This window comes from Neofelis nebulosa, chromosome 2, assembly GCF_028018385.1.
Source record: "Neofelis nebulosa isolate mNeoNeb1 chromosome 2, mNeoNeb1.pri, whole genome shotgun sequence".
Lineage (NCBI taxonomy): Eukaryota > Metazoa > Chordata > Mammalia > Carnivora > Felidae > Neofelis > Neofelis nebulosa.
This window is the reverse complement of record NC_080783.1, coordinates 146486257-146510929: the sequence shown is the minus strand read 5'-3', so window position 1 is coordinate 146510929 and position 24673 is coordinate 146486257. Positions and strand designations below refer to the sequence as shown.

At 39.4% G+C, this 24673-nt stretch overlaps 1 protein-coding gene across 1 annotated transcript; it reads right to left on the bottom strand.

Annotated features, from left to right (window-relative positions):
* Nucleotides 1-3801: 3801 nt before the first annotated feature.
* Nucleotides 3802-24446, bottom strand: LOC131504413 (guanylate-binding protein 6-like). The gene is made up of 11 exons (XM_058716664.1): nt 24289-24446; nt 16198-16414; nt 14842-14969; nt 12252-12361; nt 11854-12050; nt 9737-9982; nt 8569-8849; nt 7650-7862; nt 5579-5681; nt 5064-5257; nt 3802-4066 (listed from the first exon to the last, which is right to left on the bottom strand). Exons 2-11 carry the CDS (start codon nt 16385-16387, stop codon nt 3839-3841), a joined length of 1890 nt encoding a protein of 629 aa, XP_058572647.1. The 5' UTR covers nt 16388-16414; nt 24289-24446; the 3' UTR covers nt 3802-3838.
* Between the last annotated feature and the right edge of the window lie 227 nt (nt 24447-24673).

Genomic DNA, 24673 nt, shown 5'->3' with positions numbered 1-24673 from the left:
GCTTTGTACTTGTTTTCTGAAGATTTTCTCTAATCCTTTCTCGTCTTTCCCTCTTCCATGGTTTACTGGTGTTCTTTAGTGATATATTTGGATTTATGTCTCTTTATTCTTTGCATTTTTGTTAGAATTGTGGTTACCATTAGGTTTGTGTATAACATCTTCTACATACAGCAGTATATATTAAGTTGATGGTTGTTCAAGTTTCAACCCATTCTTTACTCCTCTCCTCCCCATGTTTTAGGTATATTGTGTCATATTTTATATTCTTTTATTTTTAGTTTTTTGATTTTTTATAGAAATATTCATTTTTACTGCTTTTGTGTTTCCTACTTTCATACTATCACTTTTGGTCTTTCCTCTCCACTCAAATAGTCTCCTTTAATATTTCTTTCAGGGTTGATTTAGTAGTCATATACTCCTTTAGCTTTTGTTTGGGAAATGCTTTATCTCTCCTTCTGTTCCGAATGATAGCCTTGCTGGATAGAATATTCTTGGCTGCAGGTTTTTCCCATTCAGCACTTTGTATGTATCATGCCACTCCTTTCTGACTTGGAAAGTTTCTGCTGAAAAATTCACTGATAGCCTTATGGGGGAGGGGGAGGGCGTTCCTTTTTATGTAATTGTCTTCTTTTGTCTTGCTGATTTTAATATTTTTTCTTTATCCCCCGTATTTTGCCATTTTAATTATGATATGTTTTGCTATGGATTTGCTTTTGTTGATTTTATTGGGGGTTATCTTTGTCTCGTGTGTGGATATGTTCCCTTCCCCAGATTAGGGAAGTTTTCAGCTATTATTTATTCAAATAAATTCTCGGCCCCCTTTTCTCTCTCTTCTTCTGGGAGTTGTATAATACGAACATTAATACATTGGATGGAATCACTGAGTTTCTTAAGTCTGTACTCATTTTGCATAATTCTCTTTTCTCTCCTTTGTTCAGCTTGGTTACTTTGCATTACTGTCCTCTAGGTCATCAATTCATCCTTTGCTTCTTCCAGGCTGCTGTTCATCCTATGAAGTGTGTTTCTCATTTTGTTTATTAAACCCGTTATCTCTGCTGTATTATTCCTTATCTCTGTGTTAGTAGTCTCGCTGGTGTCCTCTTTTCTCAAGCCCAGTGAGTGTCCTTATGATCATTGCTTTAAATTCTCCATCAGGCATGTTACTTGTATCTATTTTGCTTAGATCTCTGGTTGTGGCCTTGTCCTGTTCTTTCATCTGGGACAAATTCCTCTGCCTAAATCTCTGTATCTGTTTCTGTGTAGGAAACTCAGCTACATCCCCTATTCTTGAGGGTGATAGCTCTATAAAGAAGAGGTTCTGTAGTGCCCCACAGTGTAGTGTCTCCTGTTCCTCTGGGCCTGGCAGTCTGGGAGTGTCTCTAATGTGTGCTACGTGCACTCTACTGTTGTGTTCTGGCTGATTTATCCTTCAGGTCAGTCATCTGTAGAGGCCTCTCTTTGCCTATTATGGGTAGTGTTTAGTCCCTGGCCTGAATGTGATGCAATTTAACTAGGTGTGCTCTGGTCTGCTTGTGAAACAAGACTTACCATGGCCACTGAGACCAAACAGTGTTGACATGGGTTTCAGCCAGTCTTCTGGGGAAAGGGGCCTGCCTCACTGGGACTGAAGCAAGCATGGCTGGGAAGGACAGCTCTTTTGGAGCATGGGGGGTCGGGACTTGGTGTAAGCAAGTTAGGTAAGAGTGTTGGTGCTATGCTGGTTCCCTCAGGTGGCTCTGTGTCTGTGCTGAGGGGCAGGGGAGGGAAATGGCACCTGCCAGTTCTTTGGTTCCCTGAGGGGTATCTTTGTGAATACTGCCTCTCTGGGATATGCTCTGAGATGAGTAACTAACCTCCCCACCATATGTCCCAGGCTCTCTTCAGATCACTGTTTTCACAATATATGTTTATGGGATGTTTGCCCTGCTTTTTCTCCAAGAGTAGCCCCAATGTCCTCCAAGGTCTCCCAGAGTCAAGCACGCCAACATTTAAAACTCCAGGCTTTGAGCCCCTACTCATTGCAATAATTCATAAAATTCGGGCCCTCTTACTTTCCAAGCCAATTGCCCTGGGAATTTGTTTTCTTGTTTACTCCCCTGTGTGCTAGTCTGTCTCTTACCTGTCTCCAAGATCGCAGCTCCCTCCTTACCGCAGTGGCCATGAGCCAGTTCTCTCCCACGCTCCATCTCCATACTTACTACCTTCTTCACTGTGACCTCTTCTCTACCTTTAGTATGAGACTTTCTTCTGCCAGTCTTCAGGTCTATTTCAGGTTATTTAGGATGATGTGATAGTTATCTAGAATTCATGGAACAAGGCGAGCCCCAGGTCCTCCTACTCTACCACCATCTTCCCCACACTCTCTTTGTTTTCATTTTGTTCAGAACATTTTTAAATTTCTTTTGAGACTTGTTTGACCTATGTATGATATAGAAATGTGTTGTTTAACATCCAGGAATTTTAGGATTTTCCAGCTATCTTTATGTTATGGGTTTCTAGTCTAATTCCATTGTGATCTGAGACACACATGGTAATGTTTCTATTCCTTCAAATTTGTTAAGGTGTGCTTTATGGCCCATCATGTGGTCTACTGTGATGAATGTTGCGTGTGAGCTTGAGAAAAATGTTTATTCTGCTGTTTTTGATGAAATATTCTATTAATGTAGATTACATCACGTTAGCTCAAAATTTTAAAAATTATCATAATATACCCCTGTGAACAGAACAAAGGAGCAAAATGATTGTCCAAATGATGCACAAAAAGCCTTTTACAAGACTGAATACCCAAACTATATTTTTAAAAACATGTAAATGAGGAATAGAAGAAAAAAGGGGTGCCTGGGTGGCTTTAATTGGTTAGCCGTCTGACTTCAGCTCAGGTCATGATCTCACAGCTCATGAATCTGAGCCCCATATCGGGCTCTGTGCTGACAGGTGGGAGGCATGATCTCACAGCTCAGGAGTTTGAGCCCCAGATTGGGCTCTGTGCTGACAGGTGGGAGGCTGGAGCCTGCTTCAGATTCTGTGTCTCCCTCTCTCTCTCTCTGCCCCTCCCCTGCTCATGCTCCGTCTCTCTCTGTCTGTCAAAAATGAATAAACCTTAAAAAAAATTATACAATGGCGATTCAAGATTTCTGTATAAAAGTCAAAAGATAGAGTATATAATGAAAAGCCTCTGTCTCTTCCACCCTGATGCCACTCAGTTCTCCTTAGAAGGAACGAATGACACGGGTTTCTAAAAAATTTCCCAGAGCTATTCTATGTGTACATAGGTATGACTACACATAATACACTTTTTATGGTGAACACATTATATGCATTCTCTCATACCTTACTTCTTTACAATATATTTTCAAGATTTTTCTATGTTTGTACAAATAGAGCTCCACTATCAATTTATTTATTGACTACATAGTATCTAGTATCCCAGGGTATACACATGTTAAGTTTATACGACCACTTTGTATAGATAGATATTTAATCTAATTTAGCAATCTTTTGCCATTTAAGATGATGCCTCAGTGGATTTTGCACATGTAGATTTCCTAAATCTATAAATCCTAAATCTGGTGTCCTCCATTCTTTTCTTAAGTCCAGTGAGTATCCTTATTATCATTGCTTTAAATTCTCCATCAACAATGACCATTGCTTTAATTCTCAATGATATAGCTATATCAAAATGTACATGCATTTATTCTGTCTAATGCAGGCCAGTCATCACCATCCTCTCGTGGGTACTTTTTATATTTGAAACTTTGCTGAATAAAAGTGAAAAGCATACACGCTAAAAATGGGCCAGAGTATATAGCCACATTCTTTAATTTCTTTAAGAGGAGAACTAATTCTTTTTAAAAATTGAGCTCACTGTTCTCACAACAGTATCAAGAACTCTAACAGGAGAAGCAAATATTGAAATAATCTCACTGCCAAATCTGTCTAAGGCTTGTGTAAACCAGGAAGCTTCATTATTTTTAGTCGTGTCAATCGTATGTTTCAACTGCCTTATCTCCTCATCCATCTCTTCAGATTTCTTTCTAAATCCTTCTTTGAGCAGATCTTCTTGGACCTAAATAAAAGGCGAGAAGGGAAACTTTTAAAATTATCATTTTTTTTTAAGATTTGCACTTGGTATTTGAAAATTTGGTCAAACTATGTTTTACTCATAAAATTCTTCTTTCTTACTCAAGCATGAAAGGAGAATTTTGCAATGAGGAATATCTCCCTGGCTTGGACCTGAGCATTGAGAGGAAGCATAGTTTAAAGCCTTTCTAAAATTCACATACCACTAAGGTTTTGCTAGGATGCTAAACCTGACACAAAGACAAATGTAACATTTTTCAGCCAAAAAATGCCAATTGATAGGTGGCCTTGGTCTGATTGCACTAGTTCTCAGTCCCACTTGGGTTGGTATGGTCACCCAAATAGTAGAAATGAAGGGAACTTACAAGCTGTTCTAGAAATCTGTTATAAATATGTTCTGATGGACAATAAGTGATTTCCTCCCTATGCCATTTGATAAATTGGGTAGACTATCCACACTTGGAGACAATAGAGTAATTTTAGAAGCTGTCACTTCCCTGCATTTTTAAGTCTTTACATTTCTGATAGTTTTATGTCAGCATATATCTACCTCAGGGTCTTTGGGTAGCAGTAGGGTTTCCGATAATTGTCAGTGATCTTGGTAAAGCAGTTGCTACTCATATTAAATCATATGGTTGAATATATGTTTAATCAAGCCTCATGAGATCATTTTAAAACCCCCAAATGCTATTTGTAGAGCTTGGAGGGGCCATACTCATCCTGAACTCTCTAGAGTCTACATATAGAGTGGAATTCAAAGGCTTCTATAGAAAAGGAGGGGGAAGAGGAGGGGAGGAGATGGAAGAGGGGAAGGAGAGGGAGAGGGAGAAGAAGAAGAATTCAAAGGTTTCAGGATTTTAATAAGTCACAAGCAATTAATGGCAATGATGCTTCCTTCCATAAGCTCACTGTAACCTTCACCCATCCTTTCCTGAGGCACCAGGAGGACCATCAAGCAGCACCAAGGCCATGGGCAGACGTACCTTCAGCTTATGCTCCAACATCATGTTCTGTTCTTTTATTATGTTTTCTGTCTCTCTCTCCATCTTCTCTTTCAGTTGAGCTATGTTCTCCTGGAGACTCCTCTGTTGTGCTTCAATCTGCTGTTCCTGCTCCAGTAGTTTCTGTCTTAGCACCTCCTGTTCCTTCTCAGCTGCTTCCTTGCTGGCCCTCTCCGCTGCCCCAGGAAAGTTCCAAGAGGGAAGAAAATTAGGTGAAGACTGATCTCTACCCTCTTGAACTCAGAGACAAAACAAAGTTGGAAGGGAAGACAGAAAATCTCTGCGTTCCTCGTGTCCGCACCATCGGGAGCACATTTCAGAATATTAGGGTAAAGGCCCTACTGGCTGACATACAAACACAACTCTCCTCGTTGTTTATAGATTTAGCAGAGTTGTTCCACAGAAGGAGAGGAAGCTCCTTGTTTCAGGAAGGCTTTGCACTCACACCTGACAGAGGGACCTACCCAAGCCATTGTGAGCCAAGCCCAGCCCCGTACCTGCTATGGCCTTCTCCCCATCAGTAAGGGCTTTATCTGCCTGCCAGATGGATTTCTCTATCGAAGCCTGTGATTGTAGAAAATTCTGGAGGACCTCATTTGCCTGAGGAACCAAGAAGGAGACAAGAACTTAGATTTCCACTACAGAGATAAGTGCTGCAAAAACAAGTACGTATGTCCATGTCATTCTTGCTTCATACTTAAAATTCTATGGTGGCTCCCTACAGTGTTCAAGCTCCATAGTGTGACCAGAGACTCTCCATATCTCCTGCTTCCTGTCTCCTTCCAGTGTCTACCCCCCATGCTGCTCCCTTCTACCCACTCTAGGTTCCAGCCAGTCAGAACTATGTTCAGTTCTATAAATCCATAATCTCTGCTGCTTTTATAGGTTTGCCTTCTCACTGGGAAATGTTGCCTCTAATTTGTACTGTTGATCTCCTCTGTTGTTTGCTGGCTTTAACTTTAGGCAAGTTATTTTAACCTGCCTGTGCCTCTCAGTTCAGATGTGTAGAATATTGACAATAAATGTAGATGTTTCTTTAGGTTGTTTGAAGGATTAAGCTAAAGAGTCTAGGAAAACAGTTTTACATGATTGCTATAAGAAATAATAGTCTAGGAGCACCTGGGTGGCCCAGTCAGTTTAGCATCTGACTTTGGCTCAAGTTGTGATTTAATGGTTTGTGGGTTTGAGCCCAACATTGGGCTCTGTGCTGATGGTACAGAGCCTGCTTGGGATTCTCTCTGTCTCCTTCTGTCTCTCTGCCCCTTCCTTTTTCTCTGTCTGTCTGTCTCTCAAAATAAATAAATAAGCTTTAAAAAAAAGAAATAACAGTCTAATATATATTAGTTGCATTATTATTATCATTATTTTTAAATTATTATTGTTTGTTACCACAACCTATGTAGCCCATTTGCACTTATTTATTTGTTTGTTTATTATTCTTTTTTTTAATTTGAGTGTGGTTGACACGCAATGTTACCTTAGTTCCCAGTGTAGAGCATAGTGATTTGACAGGTTTATCCTTATGCTGTGCTCACCAAAAGTGTAGCTACCTTCAGCCTTGCTACATCGTTGTTACAATATATACAACATCATTGACTGTACTCCTTATACTGTGCCTTTCATCCTCATGACTGATTCACTCCATAACTGGAAGCCTGGACGTCCCACTCCCCTTTGCCCATTTTGCTTATCCCTTTATCCCCCTCCCATCTGGCAACCATCAGTTTGTTGTATGTGTTTACAGATGTGATTCTCCTTTTTAGTAGTTAGCCAACTTTTTTTTTTTTTAAAACGTTTATTTATTTTTGAGACAGAGAGAGACAGAGCATGAACAGGGGAGGGTCAGAGAGAGGGAGACACAGAATCTGAAACAGGCTCCAGGCTCTGAGCTATCAGCACAGAGCCCGACGCAGGGCTTGAACTCACGGACCGCGAGATCCTGACCTGAGCCGAAGTCGGCCGCTCAACCAACTGAGACATCCAGGCGCCCCTGATTCTGCTTTTTGTCTGTTTATTCATTTGTGGGCTTTTTTTTAAGATTCCACTTATGAGCAAAATCATATGGTATTTGTCTTTCTCAGTCTGACTTATTTCACTTAGCATAATATCCCTTAGGTCCATCTAGGTTGTCTCAAATGGCATGATCTCATACTTTTTATGGCTGTATAAGATTAAGTTGCATTTCCATAGGTTCATATGGGTTATAACTTTGTATGCAATTATCTGTGTATTTGACTTTCTCTCTTACTTTTGATCATACTTAAGTACAAAGAGTCTGACTTTACCTTGTAAATTGTCAGCACTTAGCATATTCAATGTCATGTCATTAAATGAAGAAATGAGTAATTTCTATCTCGTGTGGATTCCAGAAATCCATACTCATTTCTTGGGAATGGGCATTTCCACTCTCTTCAGGAGTATGTAACACATAGTGGACCTTAAAAGCTAAATCTGTCATGATATCCCCATGCTGTCTTATCACCCACAACTGGTGCTGTCCTTTCAGATTTTCAGGAGACCCCTGTGACTCTATTCTGTAGGCTCCCCCATGTTCCCCTTATTCCTCACCTTCACTCCTTTCCTGGGAACTTGTGAATAATTCCATTCAATACTTTCCTTTGCTTGCCTGTAGAGCTTGTACCCTCCAGGAACAGAAAAAGTTCCTATGGAAATATTTTCCATTAGGGCCTTTGAAAGCTGATCAAGCATAGACTGGCAGTATTTAACCGATGCTTCTTCATTCTGCTGCAAGAAATGTTGCTTCTTATCCTTTATGATTTCCTACAAGGGAAATGTAGAGAGATGTCACCAGAAGAAAGGAATGGAAAAGATAAGATTCCAAAGAATCTGGTAGAAGGATTGATCTAACTGTGGTCCGTGAGAAAAGCATTCTGTTGGCGAAGGACATGGAGTAAAACAGGAATCACAAGACTTGATTTACTGACAACCTTGAATACTCCCTGCAAGACCATGGGAAAGTTTCTTAACCTCCATGGTTCTTCTGAAATGTTGGAGTTGTGTTACCTAAACTCTATGGTTCCTTGCAGCTGTGGCATTCAGTGATTTTATCTTCAATGATACAGTGATACAACAAGGAGCAATGTAAGTTGAAAATGGCCTGGAATGAGGATCTGATAAGAGAAAGTTTGCTTCCTGACAAGGGGATTGTGTTCACAGAAAGCATCCATGCCCAGGAATGACTTTTGGGTCTTCTGGGCAGGCTTGGAATCCATAGAAGTATTCAGATCAGGAGGATATCTGTACTGATAATTGCTTCAGAAATCAGAGAGATTTCTAGATAAAGTACCTCAGGTTTCAGAGAAAAAAAGAAAGAAGAAAATGTAGTCCTTTGAAACTCTCTTTCTCATGAGAATCCAGATTTTTTTTATCCTTGAGTAAGAGATGAGCCATGGGGTCAGTAAAGGTATTTCTAGACTTCATTCTTCAAAGGGAAAGGACCCACAGAGTAAAAACTAAGACAAATTACCACAAGAGTCTTCTGGAACTCCTGATTTTCATCCTTGAAGGAACGCTCCATGAACACCCTAATGGCTTCCCTCTCACAGTCTGCATGCACATCCAGCAGCTCCTGGAGCGTGTCTGTGGGGAACCTCACTCGCTGGGCCATCTGTTCGCTGTAGTGGTCGGCTGCCTTCTGCACGGCCACTGAGTTCTCAAGCTGGGCTAGAGTTGTCACTGCATTCTCCAAACAAGGCACCGCCCCAGTATTGATGGTATCCACATAGGTCACCACCAGAGTTCTCAACCCTGAGTGAGCCAGGATATTGAAGGGATAAATATCCAATTATCACTCCACAGGATCCCAGATTCTGAGACTACATTTCTGAAGTCATGCACATGCGCACACATCCCCCCACCTTCCCCCACAGGAGCCCTGCCTCCTTCTATCTTCACCTTTGTTTTCCTATTGACTCTTAATTTTTATGGTTTTCCAGGCCACACAGCCAAAAAAATTTAAAAATATACCTTCATCTAACATATTAAAAGAGTATCTGGAAAACATACTTTACCATTAAAAATTAAAAACAAAATAAATTATATAGGTAGATAGATGAGGCAAGGTAAGTCAAATTATATTTATTCCTAATTCTGAAGCTTCCAATGGATTTTCACTGATTTGTGGTGATGCTCTAAGTAACAAATAACACTTATCAGATAGGACTTCCCTTGAGGAAAAAAAAAAACCCATACAGTATATTCTGTTTGTTTTTTGTTTTTGTTTTGTTTTTAACTAGGCTTCATGACCACATGGAGCCCAACGTGGGGCTTGAACTCACAACCCTGAGATCAAGACCTGAGCTGGGATCAAGAGTTAGACATTTAGTTGACTGAGGCACCCAGGTGCCCAATACATTCTGTTTTTATACCTAGTTATTGATTTTTTTTTATCAGTGAAGGATTCTTTCAAATAAGTGGATGCCATAGATATCAGTGACAAAGTGTGCAATTTTGGAGAGGGGTTTATAGAGCCCCAAAAGTGAGATAATGATAAGATACACACATCTCTTCATAGAGTGTGAATGTGTGTATATCCAGAATTCCATAAAGAATCAAACAAAAATGCCGAAAAACACATTATATAATATATTCAACATATATTAAGCCCCATAGAAATGGTGGAAAAGGAGACTCACGATTCCCGGTGATCATGACTCCCTCTCTGAGAGTCTTGGTCCTTGCCTGGGTGAAGATGTAAGAACAAAAATTGTTTGCTTGTTTCTGGAATTTAGGATCCAGTTGATTCTCAGGTATATTCTCAATATTGGCTAGGAGTTTTGTGTCATTTGTTGGCCGGTCAAAGACAAAACATTTCCGTTTTGGAAAGAAATGCCTGATGCACTCTCTGGGTAGATTGGATGCTTGGATTCTGGGATTCTTGCCTGAGGGATAAGAACAACAGAGATTACTGTGGGAACAGTCTTGATGCAAGGGAGCTAAAGGAGTTTTTTTTTTGTTGTTTTTTTGGGTTGAGAGAGAGAGAGAGAGAGAGAGAGAGAGAGAGAGTACGTGCGTGCAAGTGGAGGAGGGGAAGAGAGAGAGAGAATAATAAGCAGGCCCCAGTTCAGCACGGAGCCTGATGCAGGGCTCAATCCCACAACCCTGGGATCATGATCTGAGCTGAAATCAAGAGTTGGATGCTCAACCAACTGAGCCACCCGGGTGCCTCAAGGGAGCTAAAGGTTTTTATGACAGGGATTTCAATTCTTTGCTTACAACAAAGAATTGTTTATGTCTTCTATGCTCACAACACCTTTAACATAGACACTCAATACTTCCTTGTACAGCAAACTCACACTAATGATATAATGCTGGAGAGAAATTTGGGGAGACATCTGATCCAGGTGAAAGAAGCCCATTGCTGGTAACTCCAGACCTGAAAATGGTAGTGCAGTTGTTTATTAGGTGTTTACTGAATGAATGTTTAAAAGAATGAAAGTTCAAGTGGAACTTTTTGGTCTAATGTAGAAATTGAGCTGTGGGACCAAGAGCCACGTACAAGGGATAATGGAGCAATGTTAGGAACAAAAGTATTGGGCATATTAGGACACTCTGGTTATTTAAGGAAAACTCATTTGATGCTAAAAATAATTCGTACAATGTTAGCTTTTTTTTTTTTTTAAAGCAAAAACTTCTGAAGAATACATGTAACTAAAATGCAATTTTAGGATGTCAACACTACTCTACAAACTTCTTGAGGTAAAGGACCACACTCGATTTAACAGCCTGGCTCTTCTGCCTAGGCAATCTCTCATCAAATGTTTTGGGAAAGTATAAGTAGAAAAATGAAAGGGGCACCTGGGTGGCTCAGTCAGTTGGGGGATCCGACTTCGGCTCAGGTCATGATCTCATGGTTTGTGAGTTCCAGCCCTACATCGGGCTCTGTGCTGACAGCTCAGAGCCTGGATCTTCCTTCAGATTCTGTGTCTCCCTCTCTCTGCCCCTCCCCCACTCATGCTCTGTCTGTGTCTCTCAAAAATGAATAAACATTTAAAAAAATTAAAAAGAAAAGAAAAACAAAAGCAAGAATGGATATCAGAATTGATATTTTTCTCAAGATTTAATGAGATATATACATCATTATAAATGTAACCTATTCAAGTAATTTATCATTTCAAAATTATACCATGGATAAATATGTGGGAATTAAGAGAAAACTATGACATAGAAAGTAAGATGAATGTTCTGATAATTATCAGAAATATTGAAAAGGCATAGACTGAAAAGACAAACTTCTTCAGGTTTATTTAGAACACATAGTCATTTTTATATGTGATATATTCATACAGACATTAGAAAATTATATCCTTCTTTGAGAAGATTAATATCTGTGTCAAGTATATTTTTTATGGAAATATGTTGTGTATATGGTGACACATTGATTTTCCTTGTAATTTCACACATAGAAACTATCTAGTCAGTTGTATTCTTCAACACAGAAAAACAGAAGCCAAAATAAGGTACATGTATCTGGTCTTTGGAAAGTTTAAGCACCCGTTGTAATCTGGTAGCTAAATTAGCAATTGACTAAAGAACAAATCAGTGTTGAATAATCTCACCCTAGCCTAGGCTCTGCTTTTCTTAAGTGAACTTAAACTCCAGTCCCTGGAGCTTTTCGACCCATCTTCAAGTCACCATTTCTATAGACTCCATTCTGGTCTTGAACACAAGTGCAACCCCAAAGATAATGGTCTGTGTTTAAGAACTCCCACCCTCTGTTGGACTACCCACTACCCAGGCCATGCTCTGATACCTGGAATCAGCTTCAAGGCATTCTCCAGGTACTCATCTTCTGTGATAGGATCATCATTTAACTTCAGCTCCAGGGTGAAATCCCTCACAGTCCAGATGAAGTCTGGAAAGAAACTCACAAACTCTGTGGAATCTTCTGTTCCATCCTCTTTTGGAGAGGACTTTGTCCTGATTAGTTCTGTAAGCTCTGTCACATAACTAGGGCTCAGTTAAGGAAGAAGAAGTTAGTACCCCAAATTCCCACATTTCTCTAACAAAAAATTATTATGAACACTTCCTTTTGCCCTGGGTCCCCTCGGGTCCACCAGAGGCAACGAAGTGGCAGGGAAGGAGAAACTAACTTGATCTCCTTTCCCATAAACCTAATGAAACATGGCGCTTTGTTTCATTAAAGGATACTGCAGCTGCTCCAGGGCCTGGTGGTTGATGGTGCCCAAGCTGTTGTAGACAAAAGTGCTGCACAGAAGCACAGCCAGGGCAAAGATCCAGGAATCATTCTTAGGGTCACCCTGCAAAGCACATTCGAGCAAGAGTTTTAGGACTTTGCTCATTAGAAATTCATTCAGACACTTATTTTGTCAGTCTCTCATTTATTATTTCAGCTAATATACTTGTCATGCAAAGAAATAACTTTGAAAACAGACGTAAATACAGATATCAACTTTGACAATTATAGAGACATTCCTTGTGATTGTGACTTTTTTCATATATACAAAGATTCTAATCTTCACAGAGCTTTCTTTTCCCTCAATTGGAGAAAATAAAGGAACATATATAGAAAAACTAGCACGTTACCTGGTATGCAATTAAGTATTCAATTCATTTATTCATTTTATATATAGCTATATAAAATACACCATAATTGCCATAACTGGGGATTCAAATTATATTCGGTTAAATTCAACAAATGTTTATCGGGAGCTACTGAATGTTTCCCATTGTTCTTATATTTAAAAGCAAACTTGAAAATGGCAGCGGTTACTTTCAAGATGACTATTTCAAAGTGGTGACAAACAGCCGTAACAATGAATGTAACAAAGATGACAATATAAAAAGTTTTAGTAACCTTACATCTTAGTAAGGTATGTAAGTGGTAGAACCTATAGCTGCAATATTAAATGAAAATTTAGAATTTTATCAAGGAAGAGCAGAGCTATGAAAGTTGGAGAAAGAGTATACATTATGAAGGCTCACCGGAAGTCTTGAGCTGAGTGTTCAAGAATTGGTAGAATACAGACACGAAGAAACACAGAATCAGTTTGTTCTCAGCAGGTCTGATTCTGCTTTTTGTTTGGTAATTTGTGTGTGTGTGTGTGTGTGTGTGTGTGTGTGTGTGTGTGTGTGGTTTGGTTTCCATATATGAGTGAAATCATATGGTATTTGTCTTTCTCAGCCTTATTTCACTTAGCATTATTCTCTCTAGGTCGATCCATTTTGTTGCAAATGGCACAATCTTATCCTTTTATGTCTATGTAATATTCCATTGTGTATATATATCACATCTTCCTTATCTCTCTGTCTATTAATGGGTTCTTACATTGTTCTGTATCTTGGCTATTGTAAATAATGCTATAATAAACACTGTTTTCATCTTTTTGGGGGGGTAAATACATAGTAGTAGAATTATTGAAATGTATTTCTACTTTTAACTTTTTGAGAAACCTCCATACAGTTTTCCACAAATAAAATAACTAATAAAAAATAAATAAACACAGAATTTCTAAGTCTACTTTGGGCAGAAATGGAGGGCTACAGAAATTTAGATACCATTTCCAAGTAAGTCTCAAAGTAAGGCACAAAAGGAGAAATTATTCATTTCACCCTTTGGTAGAAAACTAAAATACCAAAAATCCATCTGACAAATGTCTGTTATAGAGCAAACACATGCTTCTATAGAACCAGCATATTCAGAGGTATCTCAAAGAATTCTAGAATGCTCTTTGGGTAGTTCACAACAGGAAATGTAAACCTGACTCAACTCCAGACCTCAAATACACATTTCATCTGGCAGATACATCAGAAATATTTCCTGGGGCGCCTGGGTGGCTCAGCAGGTTCAGTGTCCGACTTGGGCTCAGGGCATGATCTCATGGTTCATGAGTTCCAACACTAGGTCAGGTTCTGTGCTGACAGCTCAGAGCCTGGAGCCTGCTTCAGGTTCTGTGTCTCCCTCTCTCTGTGTTATCTCTCTCAAAAATAAATAAACATTAAAAAAAAAGAAAGAAAGAAATATTTCATCTCTTGGGAGGGAACTGATGTTTCTCCCTCTTTCCTGCCAAGGCACCCTTATGCTTAATAGTCTGTGGTGCAAACTATGGTGTGCTGCCCGGATCACCTTATAACATCGAAGGACTTGTTCTCCCAGCTAGTGGGAGTGCTGATGGAAGACAGCTCCCAAATGCCACTCCTTTTAATTAGAAAGGCTTCTAAAACACTCTTTTAGTGATTTATCAGCACCCTTGTCATAACTCAAAAGAGCCATCGCAGCCACATAACTCCCATGGAACTGACAGAAGTTAGTAATTGCTAACTAATTAGTAATTAGTTAGTAAACTAGTTAGTAATTGCTAAAATTGCTGTGCAACTTTTTCCTGTCTCCAACTTGCTTCTTTCTCAATCATATTTTATTAAATCTGACGGCATATTTGGGGTCTTCTCAACTGGACTGAAGATGCTTTGAGAGCAGGACCTTTACTGTGGTGACAAATATCTATAGTTCTAAGCCAAGAGGCTGCCATTCAGCTATTCAATAATTATTCCTTAAATGTAATCAAATAATTCACCCAGTGCCAAGAAATAAAATATTTTATCTAATATACCATAATATCTTACCTAGAAGTGAGATTCTAACAAACCAGCATGCCTCATTTACTATACTTGAATTTCTAGATTTTGCAAATAGATCACAGCAGTTAAATTACAAAATATCATGAAGGGGTCAAGAGCAAATCCAGAATAAAAAAGATTTATGTATGACACTCTGCCTTACCTTTTCCACATCACCCAGGCCCTCGGTATCCAGAAGGACCAGGGTGTGGTTTGGCTTGGAGGGGTGAGGCACACACCACATCCAGATGCCCTTGGTTTTAGACTGCACTGTAGAGCCCAGTGGGAAACCTGCAAGGGGGGGGGCAGAAGGCAACATACAGTGACAGGAGAGGATCTAAACAGCCAAAGGGTCACAAAGTCAGACTTTCTGTAATGTAAGTGCCCCAGCATATAAGATGGCTCTTTCTCGAGTTCCTCAAGAATGTCCTACTTTGTGTGACATTTTGTTTCAAGGAGGAGGGGATGTTAACTATGAGAATGATGCCAGTCAAGTGCTCACAACGGAGACAGAGGCATTCATGAATCAGCAAAGAGTGGAGATCATTGATAACCATAACAGGAGCATTTTGAAAGAATGGTGAGATGCAAAGCCAGAGAGCAGTGGATTAAAGAGAAACATGGGAGAATAAAAAGTGGAAAAAGGAAATTGAGATCATGTTTTTTGCCAAAGTGATTAAAAAAGAGGTGGGGGGAGGAGGTTTGGTAGCTACAATGGGGTGTGAAATCTAGGAAAGATTTTTAAGATGATGGATGTTGCAGTATCATGGAGCACAACAGTCAAGAAAGAATTCTTGAGAAGTTTTATGGTGCATCTTAGTAAGTTCATTCACGTAGCATGGGGACAGGACCCAGGGACAGAAAGAGCCACATTTTTGCGGTGTGAACTTGGTGGTTATATGCTCAGTGTTCACGAGGGAAGGGACATGCAGGGAGTATTAGATCATAAATGTTTCTTTGAATTTCTACTCATAAAACTATTTTCACAAGATTTTCTGGGGCTTGTCATTCAGTTCAATATTAACTATGGGTGAGATGAACAGGCAGTCATGAAACCCTTTAAGAATGTAGCAGCCAGTACATATTTGATACTTATTGAAACTAGGTAGGCTGTAGGTCAGCCTTCTGAGCTAACCATGAACATTTTTCTGATTCCACCTCTCCTCAATAGATATTCAAACATGTTTATATGTTGATGGGAATATCCCATAAAAAAGCAAATATATTTCAAGAGAGAAAGGAGATACAATTATAAGAGCCCAGTATTTGGTCAGGTAAAAGAAGGTAGGATCCTGAGCATTACCAGGAGAGATTTTCCTTAACAGCAGTAAAACCGTATAATAACAGATTATTATAAGAGTAATTATAATAAGAGTAATTTAGTGGTGAGAATTAGAATTGGAAGTTTGGTTTATTGAGAGGAGTTTGCTTCTCCTTTCTTGTGACCAGGGAAGAAAAATAAGGATCTGAGATATAGCTAGAGTTAATCAATTTGCCCCAGACTCAATACAACACTCACCTCTGTTCTGTCCTGCAAGACGATTCATCAAGTAGGATTTGCCTGTACGATACAGTCCTACAATGGCCACCACCACTACTGGTTGAGAAATCTGTTCAAGAATCTGTGTAGCTCTCTGGTTCACTGACAGCTGCATATTGTTGTTTTCTACCAGACAAATGGGGGCCATCATATTGGGTCCAGATGCCATGGCAACCTGCCTACCTGGAAAAGTCTCCTAGTAGAAATAAGATTTCAGAGTCATTTTCTGACTTTGAGTTACCAAAAGCATCCATCAATATAGGAGTAGGTGAAACTTCTGTACTTTCTATGGGACAAAATGTAACCTACAATTAGCATTAGTGATGAAACATAGGGTATACTCCAAAGTTTTGCTTCAATAGTAATAATAGAATTCAAGCCATTGTTACTATGCACTGAAGGCCTACAATATACCAACCCCTGTGACACATACCCAGCCTCATTGATACTTCCGAGAACCTACAAGTTAGCAATTATTGTGCCCACTTTGCAAATAAGATAAATATGTCTCACAAAAGCTGAGTAAGTCATACAGCCAGGATCAAGCCTAGACAATTGAGCAAAATGGCAAGCTAGGAAGCTCTAAGTTCTTATTTCCCTAAGGAGATATCAAAAATAATCAAAATATTGGCTAGAATAACTTTATAGTAGTTCTGTGAAAACAGTGAAAGACCTAAAGCAACCAAGTAAACACCCAATCAAGAAAATGCCACATTAAAAATGGTAGGAAATTCTGTGGTGTTTTTGCTTGCCCTTGGCCCACACTGTCCCCGGTGTGGTATAGTCTTGGTCTGGAAGGGGTGGTAACCCAGTTCCCAATTTTCTCTCTTGACCCAGAGAGAACAGAGCAGACTTTGTTCACAGTGTTCTAATCTGTCTGGGGGCTACCTCCTCAGGTCTCTGGTTCATCTCACATGGATCTCAGGCAGGGGCAGAGGATGGGGATGTAGTGGTATAACTTGGATGTCAGATGGAAAGAACCATTGGCATTGATTTCATGGGCATTGAAAGCTGCAGAGAGATGGATCTGCAGTTGCCTGGGGCAAGAGATCACCTGTGAAGACATAAAACAGACCATCTTAGGCAACAGTTCAGTTCATATCTCCCTCCTTTAGACTGGATGGAACAGAGCACACTGAGTTTATAATGTTCTAATCTGTTCCAAGCTGGTCTTTGTTTCACCTAATTGGGATCTCTGGCTAGGAGAAGCAATGGGCATTGCTAGGGAAAGCTGCTGGAGATTCACCTGCGGACCCCTCTGGCAAGATATTATGAGTGTGTGATATTGCGATGTATAATAAGAAGTATATATTTGGTCTTTGTCCCTGCTCTTGACACACAGCTTCCAAAACACTTTTAATTTCCCAAGTGATGAAGTATCTTTTGTTATAATATTTGGTCTTTTGTCTTTGGTTCCTAAAATAGTCCCAGAGTAAAGAAGGTGAAAGAAGTTGTCTTTTGTCATACATAACAAGCACCTTTCAACCACACCCAAGGTTATGTTAATGAGGTAACTTTGGAGATACCCTGGAAAACCACAAAGGCTGGTTGCTCGGGTAACAAAGCATGTGACTAGAAAGTTAGAAATTTCAGCCTCACCTGCCAGGGGAGGGGAAAGGAGGCCTGAAGGTTGAGCTAATCACGGGAGGCTGATGATTTAATCAATTGTGGCTATTTAGTGAAGACTCCATTAAAAAACCCTAGCTGAAGGTGTTTAAGGGCTTCTAGGTTGGTGAACATGTGCAGGTGCTCAGAGAGTGGTGTTCCCAGAGGGAGCATGGATGTTTCACACCCTTGATACCTTGCCCTATGCAGCTTTTTTGTCTTGTTCTTCCTGGGTTGTATCTTTTTTCTTTTTCCTTCTTTCCTTCCTTTCTTCCTTCCGTCTTTTTTTCTTTTCTTTCGTTTTTCCTTCCTTTCTTTCTTTCTTTCTTTCTTTCTTTCTTTCTTTCTTTCTTTCTTTCTTTCTCTCTCTCTCTTTCTCTCTCTCTCTCTCTCTCTCTCTCTCTCTCTCTTTCTAAACCAGTAAACTATTGAGTAAACTCTTTTTCCTGGGCTCTATAAGCTATTTTACCAAATTATTGAGCCTGGGGTAGGGATGGCAAACATAGCCAGTCAGAGCACACGTTACACCCTGGACTTGCGATTGTCATCTGAAGTAGGGCCAGTCTTGAGACCTTAACCTGTAGGGCATGCACTGACCTCAGTTTGTATCACAGTTGCTTGGTGTGGAAAATTGCCCATACATGTGGTGACCAGAAGTGAAGTAGTGAGAATAGAGTGTTGAGAGAAGTAGAATTGTTTCCTTTTCAGGGTGGAGACAAACCATAGACCATAAAAGGCCCCAAGGGGAGATTCTGAGGGAAATTGAGACATTTAAAAGCAGCATGTATCTGAGAAAATTGAAAAAAGCCACACTAAAGCTCAGGAAAGATGCACGCTCAGAAAAGACCTAAAAAGACTTTAAGATTTCTCCCTAGGTTATTCCTAAGGCTCAAGACCAAGACCCCGCTAATTAGCAAAAGATTTCCTTGGCACAAAACCAATATGCAAAAAATGGAGAAGGTAGCTTCTTCTAGAAATGACCAGTTTTCAACAGCAACAACAAAAATCACAAGGCATATAGAGAAACAGGAAAATATGGCCCATTCAAAGAAAGTGATTTAAATAAATGTGGCAGAAAACATCCCTGAAGAAACACAAGCATTGCATGTGTTCTAGGCAAAGACTAAAGTAATTTTCTTAAATATGCTCAAAAGGCTAAAGGAAACCACAAAGAACTAAGGTAAATCAGGAAAATGAGATGTAAACAAAATTGGTCCAGTCACAGTGGCATAAAGATAGACACACAGACCAATAGAATAGAACAAAGAGACCAGAAGTAAACTCTCCCATATATGGTCAAATGATTTTTGACAAGCATGCTGAGATCATCCAGTGGGGAAAGCGCAGTCTTTTCAACAAATGGTGCTGGGTAAATGTGATATTCACACACAAAAGAATGAAGTTGGATCATTTCTTTAACACCAAATATAAAATTTAACTCAAAATATATTAAAGACTTAAACATAAGAGCTAAGACTATAAAAACTCTTAGAAGAAAACACAGGAGAAAACCTTCATGACACTGGATTTGACAATGATTTTTTGGATATGACACCAAAGGGATGATCAAAATATGAAAACATGGTAAATAGGACTTTATCAAAATTAATAACTTTTGTGCATCAAAGGACGCCATCAACAGAGTAACAAGGCAACCACAGAGTAAGAGAGAATAACCGCATGTCACATATCTGATAAAGGATTAATATCCAGAATCTGTAGGAACTCTTACAACTCAATAATAACAACAAAAATAATGCAGTTCAAAAATGGGCAAAGGACTCAGACATTTCTGCAGAGAAGATATACAAATAGCCAATAGATACATGAAAAGATCTCAACATCACTAATCATGGGAATGCAAATCATACCACAATAAAGGACAATTTCACACCCATTAAGGTGGCTGTTATTTAACAAAATGAGAACAAAAACAAACAACCAAAAACCCATCAAACAACAAGTGCTGGCCAGGATACAGAGAAATTGGAACACTTGTGCATTCCTGGTAGGAATGTAAAATGGTTACAACCACTGTGGAAAACCCTTTGGTGGTTCCCCTAAAAGTTGAACATAGAATTACCATCTGAACTGGCAATTCCACTTCAGAGTGTATGGACAAATGTATTAAAAGCAGGGACTTAAGCAGATATTTGTACACCAATGTTCATAGCAGCAGTATTCACAATAACCAAAAGGTGAAAATGTCCATCAAGGGATGGATGGATGAACAAAATGTGGCATATACACACAATGGAATATTTTTCAGCTGTAAAAAGAATGAAATTCTGATACATGTAGCAACACTGATGAACCTTGAAGACGTTATTCTAGGTGAAATAAGCCAGACACAAAGGACAAGTACTATATGATCCCACTAACAAGAGGTACCTAAAATAGTCAAATGCATAAAGACAGAAAGTAGAATAGTGTTTACCATGAGCCTAAGGGAGAGGGTATGGGGAGTTACTGCTTAAAGGGTACTGAGTTTCCATTTGAGGTGATAAAAATATCTGGAAATGGGTAGTGGTAATAGTTGCACAACAATGAGAATGTATTTATTGTCACTGAACAATACTCTTAAAATGGTAAAATTGGGAAATTTTATGTTAAATATGTTTGTATCACAATTTTAAAGTTTTTAAAAAGCAACACTGGACAGTCTATTTTTCTGTCCATGCTACTGCAGCCACTTACTGGACAGAATATTCTTCCTCAAAGACATTGATTATCCTGTAAAGTCCTTTATCTGTAACCTATGGTAGCTTTCTCATCATCATCACATAACAAAATGTGCTCTCCAATGCTTTCGTGTGACCCATGTGCTCATCTTTTGTCTACAGATTGACAAATGTTGGGAGTGGAATGAGGTCAGTCTAGAGAGTGTAGCCTCCCTTTCAATAAGGGAAGGCAGGAGAATGTCCTGAATCTTAAGAGATACAGGCCGAAGTCCTTAGCTGAGAGGGTCAGGTTTTCTGCAAATTACTCCTATGAATAAGCATAAAAATAAAAATGTAAATGTAATTTTATATTATATAGGGAGACATATATGTATATGAGAGATAAAGCAAATCTAGCAAAATGTCACCAGTGGATAAATCTAGGTGAAAGATATATGGGATTCTCTTGTAATTGTTTTTCAAGGTAAAGTTTAATATAAAAAATTAACTATTAAAAGTACAATTTAATCTCCTGGCATATTTTTGATTGCATTATAGTCAATTTTTTTTAATGACATTGTAGAATTGTATAAAATGTCTGGACATAAGAGGCTCCATTTTGAAGCTCCATTTTCTTTTCCAAATAATGAACTCTCTAATTGGGCCAGAGTGGCAATAGTTTTCAAGCAATTGCTCATAAAATTTCAATAGAGCAACTGGCATTTAGATCATATGAGGATAGTAAAGTTAATACATACCAGGGACAGTTTCATGTGATAGCACCAATAACCTTATGAACAAGATAGTAATCAGAAGCAGCTTAACCAGTCAGCATCAAATTAGGGTGTTTTTTTTTTCCCTCTTCTCTTCTTTATCTAAACCGTATAATTACCCCTTCCTCCTTTCCTGTAAAAACCCCTTGCTTTTCCCACATAAGCAGGACACCTTTCTGGTCAGTTTAGAATCTGTGCTCCCCAAAAATGAACTATCGGGACCTCATCAAGATAAAAAGCTTCTGTGCTACAAAGGAAACAATCAACAAAACTAAGAGGCAACCAACGGAAGGGGAGAAGATAGTTGCAAATGACATGTTGGATAAAGGGTTAGTATCCAAAATCTATAAAGAACTTACCAAACTCAACACTGGAAAAACAAATAATCCAGTGAAGAAATGGGCAGAAGACATGAACAGACATTTTTCCAAAGACATCCAGATGGCTAACAGACACATGAAAAGATGCTCAACATCACTCATCATCAGAGAAATACAAATCAAAACCACATTGAGATACCACCTCACACCTGTCAGAATGGCTAAAATTAACAACTCAGGAAACAACAGATGCTGGTGAGGATGTGGAGAAATGGGAACCCTCTTGCACTGTTGTTGGGAATGCAAACTGGTACAGCTGCTCTGGAAAACAGTGCGGAGGTTCCTCAAAAAATTAAAAATAGAACTACCCTACGACCCAGCAATAGCACTACTAGGAATTTATCCAAAGGATATAGGAGTATTGATTCATAGGGGCACATGTACCCAATGTTTATAGCAGTGCTTTCAACAATAGCCAAATCATGGAAAGAGTCTAAATGTCCATCAACTGATGAATGGATAAAGAAGATGTGGTTTATATATATAATGGAATACTACTTGGCAATGAGAAAGAATGAAATCCTGCCATTTGCAGCAACATGGATGGAACTGGAGGGTATTATGCTAAGTGAAATAAGTCAGTCAGAGAAAGAGATATCATAATTTTCACTCATATGTGGAACTTGAGAAACTTAACAGAAGACCATGGGGGAGGGGAACGGGAAAAGTAGTTACAAACAGAGAGGGAAGCAAACCATAAGAGACTCTTAAATACAGAGAACAAACTGAGGATTGATGGGGGGGGGGGTGTAGGGCAGGAGAGAGGGGAAAATGGGTGATACGTATTAAGGAGGACACCTGTTGGGGTGAGCACTGGGTGTTGTATGTAAGCAATGAATCATGGGAGTCTACTTCCAAAACCAAGAGCACAATCTACTCCCACAACCAAATACACACTCAATGTTAGCTAACTTGACAATAAATTATATTAAAAAAAAAAAAAGAAAAGAAACTGTGCTCCCTAAATTGCAATTCTGAGACTGCAAATAAAGGCCTTTGTTCTTTTTCAATTTTACCTCCTTTTCTCAGTTGATAATATCTAGATATTTTTCATAATCAGAATGTGTAAGCATGCTATGATGAATATTCAAATGTCTCAAATATTCAGTTTTATATTAATATGTCACATATTCAAAATGCATCTAACACCAACTCTGTCATATACTACTTATGGGCCCTTAAACAAGGAGCCTCACCTAGCTATACCTAAGTTTTTAAAGACAATTATAGGGGTAATGGGAATACAATTATAGGTCCAACCTAGAGGATATTTTGATAATTAAACTAGATGCCATAAGCCTTTATCTTAGCATAGCATGCAGCACAAAATAGGACTTCAGTGTACATTTGCTGAATACATGGAGATTATAACAATTGCATTGAGCAATTTGGTCCATTGGGCTATGCATTTTCACATGCTCTGTAAACTATAGATTACTAAGAAACAAGGCCACCATATAAATTTTTTGTCGGATCAAAACAGTAAGCAAGTTCAAACAGGCTGCCCTGTACCACTTCCTTTTGTCTGCTTCTTCAGTGTGGGGAGCAGAGAATGTGGAAGTAAAATGCCCGCCTCAAATAGCTCCATTCTAACGACTGAAACTTACAGTCCCCTCTTTCGAGTGAAGATTAGAGGAAGCTGAGGAAGATGTGATGGGAACTATTGAACAACGTTATGAAAACAGATTTGTGGGTTCTTAGCTGTGAATGAGCCACAGAACTTGTAATTTCAAATGAACAGCCATTGGATCCTGTTCAGGACTGGTTTTCAAAATTCGATGTACATGAAGAATCATCTGAAGAAATTGTTAAACCCAGATTCTAGGGGAACCTGAGTGGCTCAATTGGTTAAGCATCTGACTCTTGATTTCGGCTCAGGTCATGATCTCACAATTCATGAATTGGAGCCCCAAATCAGGCTCTGCGCTGACAGCACGGAGCCTGCTTGAGATTCTCAGTCTCCCTTTCTCTCTACCCTTCTCCCCCCACCCCACCTGCCCCTCAAAATAAATCATTAAAAAAAATACCATTACACCCAGATTCTACACATTTACCAAACGGTACAGGTGACTCTGATGTTCCTGTGAAAAATAAGCCAACAAACATCAGAGGGCAACAGAGACAGACAGACTTGACAATATAGTTATTTTTAACTAATAAAGACCAGTGATGTAGGAACTGAATTTATTTCTACATGGAGACTAAACAGAACTCTCAATCTCAAGCTTTTTTACGTATGACTAATAGAAAGATTAAAGAGAAACTATCTCTTTTAGATTATCATTGCCTAGAAGCTCCTTGATGGGCACTGTCTTGTCCTATGGATTCTAATGCCTGTTACAGAGCCTGATAAAAGTAAACTAGGGAGGCTCCCATGGGGGCTTGGCCCACTCTACTTGCAGCTAGCTGCCCTGGCTGACATTGTTCTGGAAGCAGCACATCCAGGGAGACACGGTGTGCCTGGCTGTCACTTTGCAGCTGCTACTGTTTCAAACCGAGAAGCTAAGCTACCCCAACCCTAAAGCCAGCCACAGACCCCTATGGGCCAGACAAAAGGCAACCTGCCCTTCCTGCTCATTCCTCCCTTATCACTTTGAACCAGAAATCAGGTCCTGAGTTCAAGACAACGTTGCATGTGAAAGATGTGCATACCTGCTCTTCAGCACTACGGTCCAAGAAGAGTTCTCAGCTGCTCGTTGCTTGCTCACTTGATCCTTCACCTTTCTGTCCCTCCTTTATAAAAGCTTGAAAAAACTGAGGAAGTTAGACATTGCTACTGTTTTAATCATGTGTTAAAACTGAAATTGAAAGTAAAAGCGATTCAGGCACCCTGAATCAGTAGCCTCGGGCATGAATATGGATGTTTGGTGCATCATGTGATGGGGTTAGGGAAAACCCCACAGTTACTCAACAGTCAGGCTTTTTAGCAAACACACTCCATCAACTTCCTTTTGTCTTCCCCATCTTGGAGTGTTTTCCTGGCCTCTGTTCTCCATATGTCTCTCTCGTTTGGCTTAAGTTTCCTTAGCACACAGGA

Excerpts from the sequence above, each read along its gene's own strand:
- LOC131504413 (XM_058716664.1), bottom strand. The coding sequence starts at position 16,387 with ATGGCATCTGGACCCAATATGATGGCCCCCATTTGTCTGGTAGAAAAC. Across the intron at positions 12,362-14,841 it reads GCCTGGGTGATGTGGAAAAG|GGTGACCCTAAGAATGATTC; the intron begins GTAAGGCAGAGT and ends TGTGCTTTGCAG. Across the intron at positions 5,258-5,578 it reads TGGGGAGAAGGCCATAGCAG|CGGAGAGGGCCAGCAAGGAA; the intron begins GTACGGGGCTGG and ends TTCCTGGGGCAG.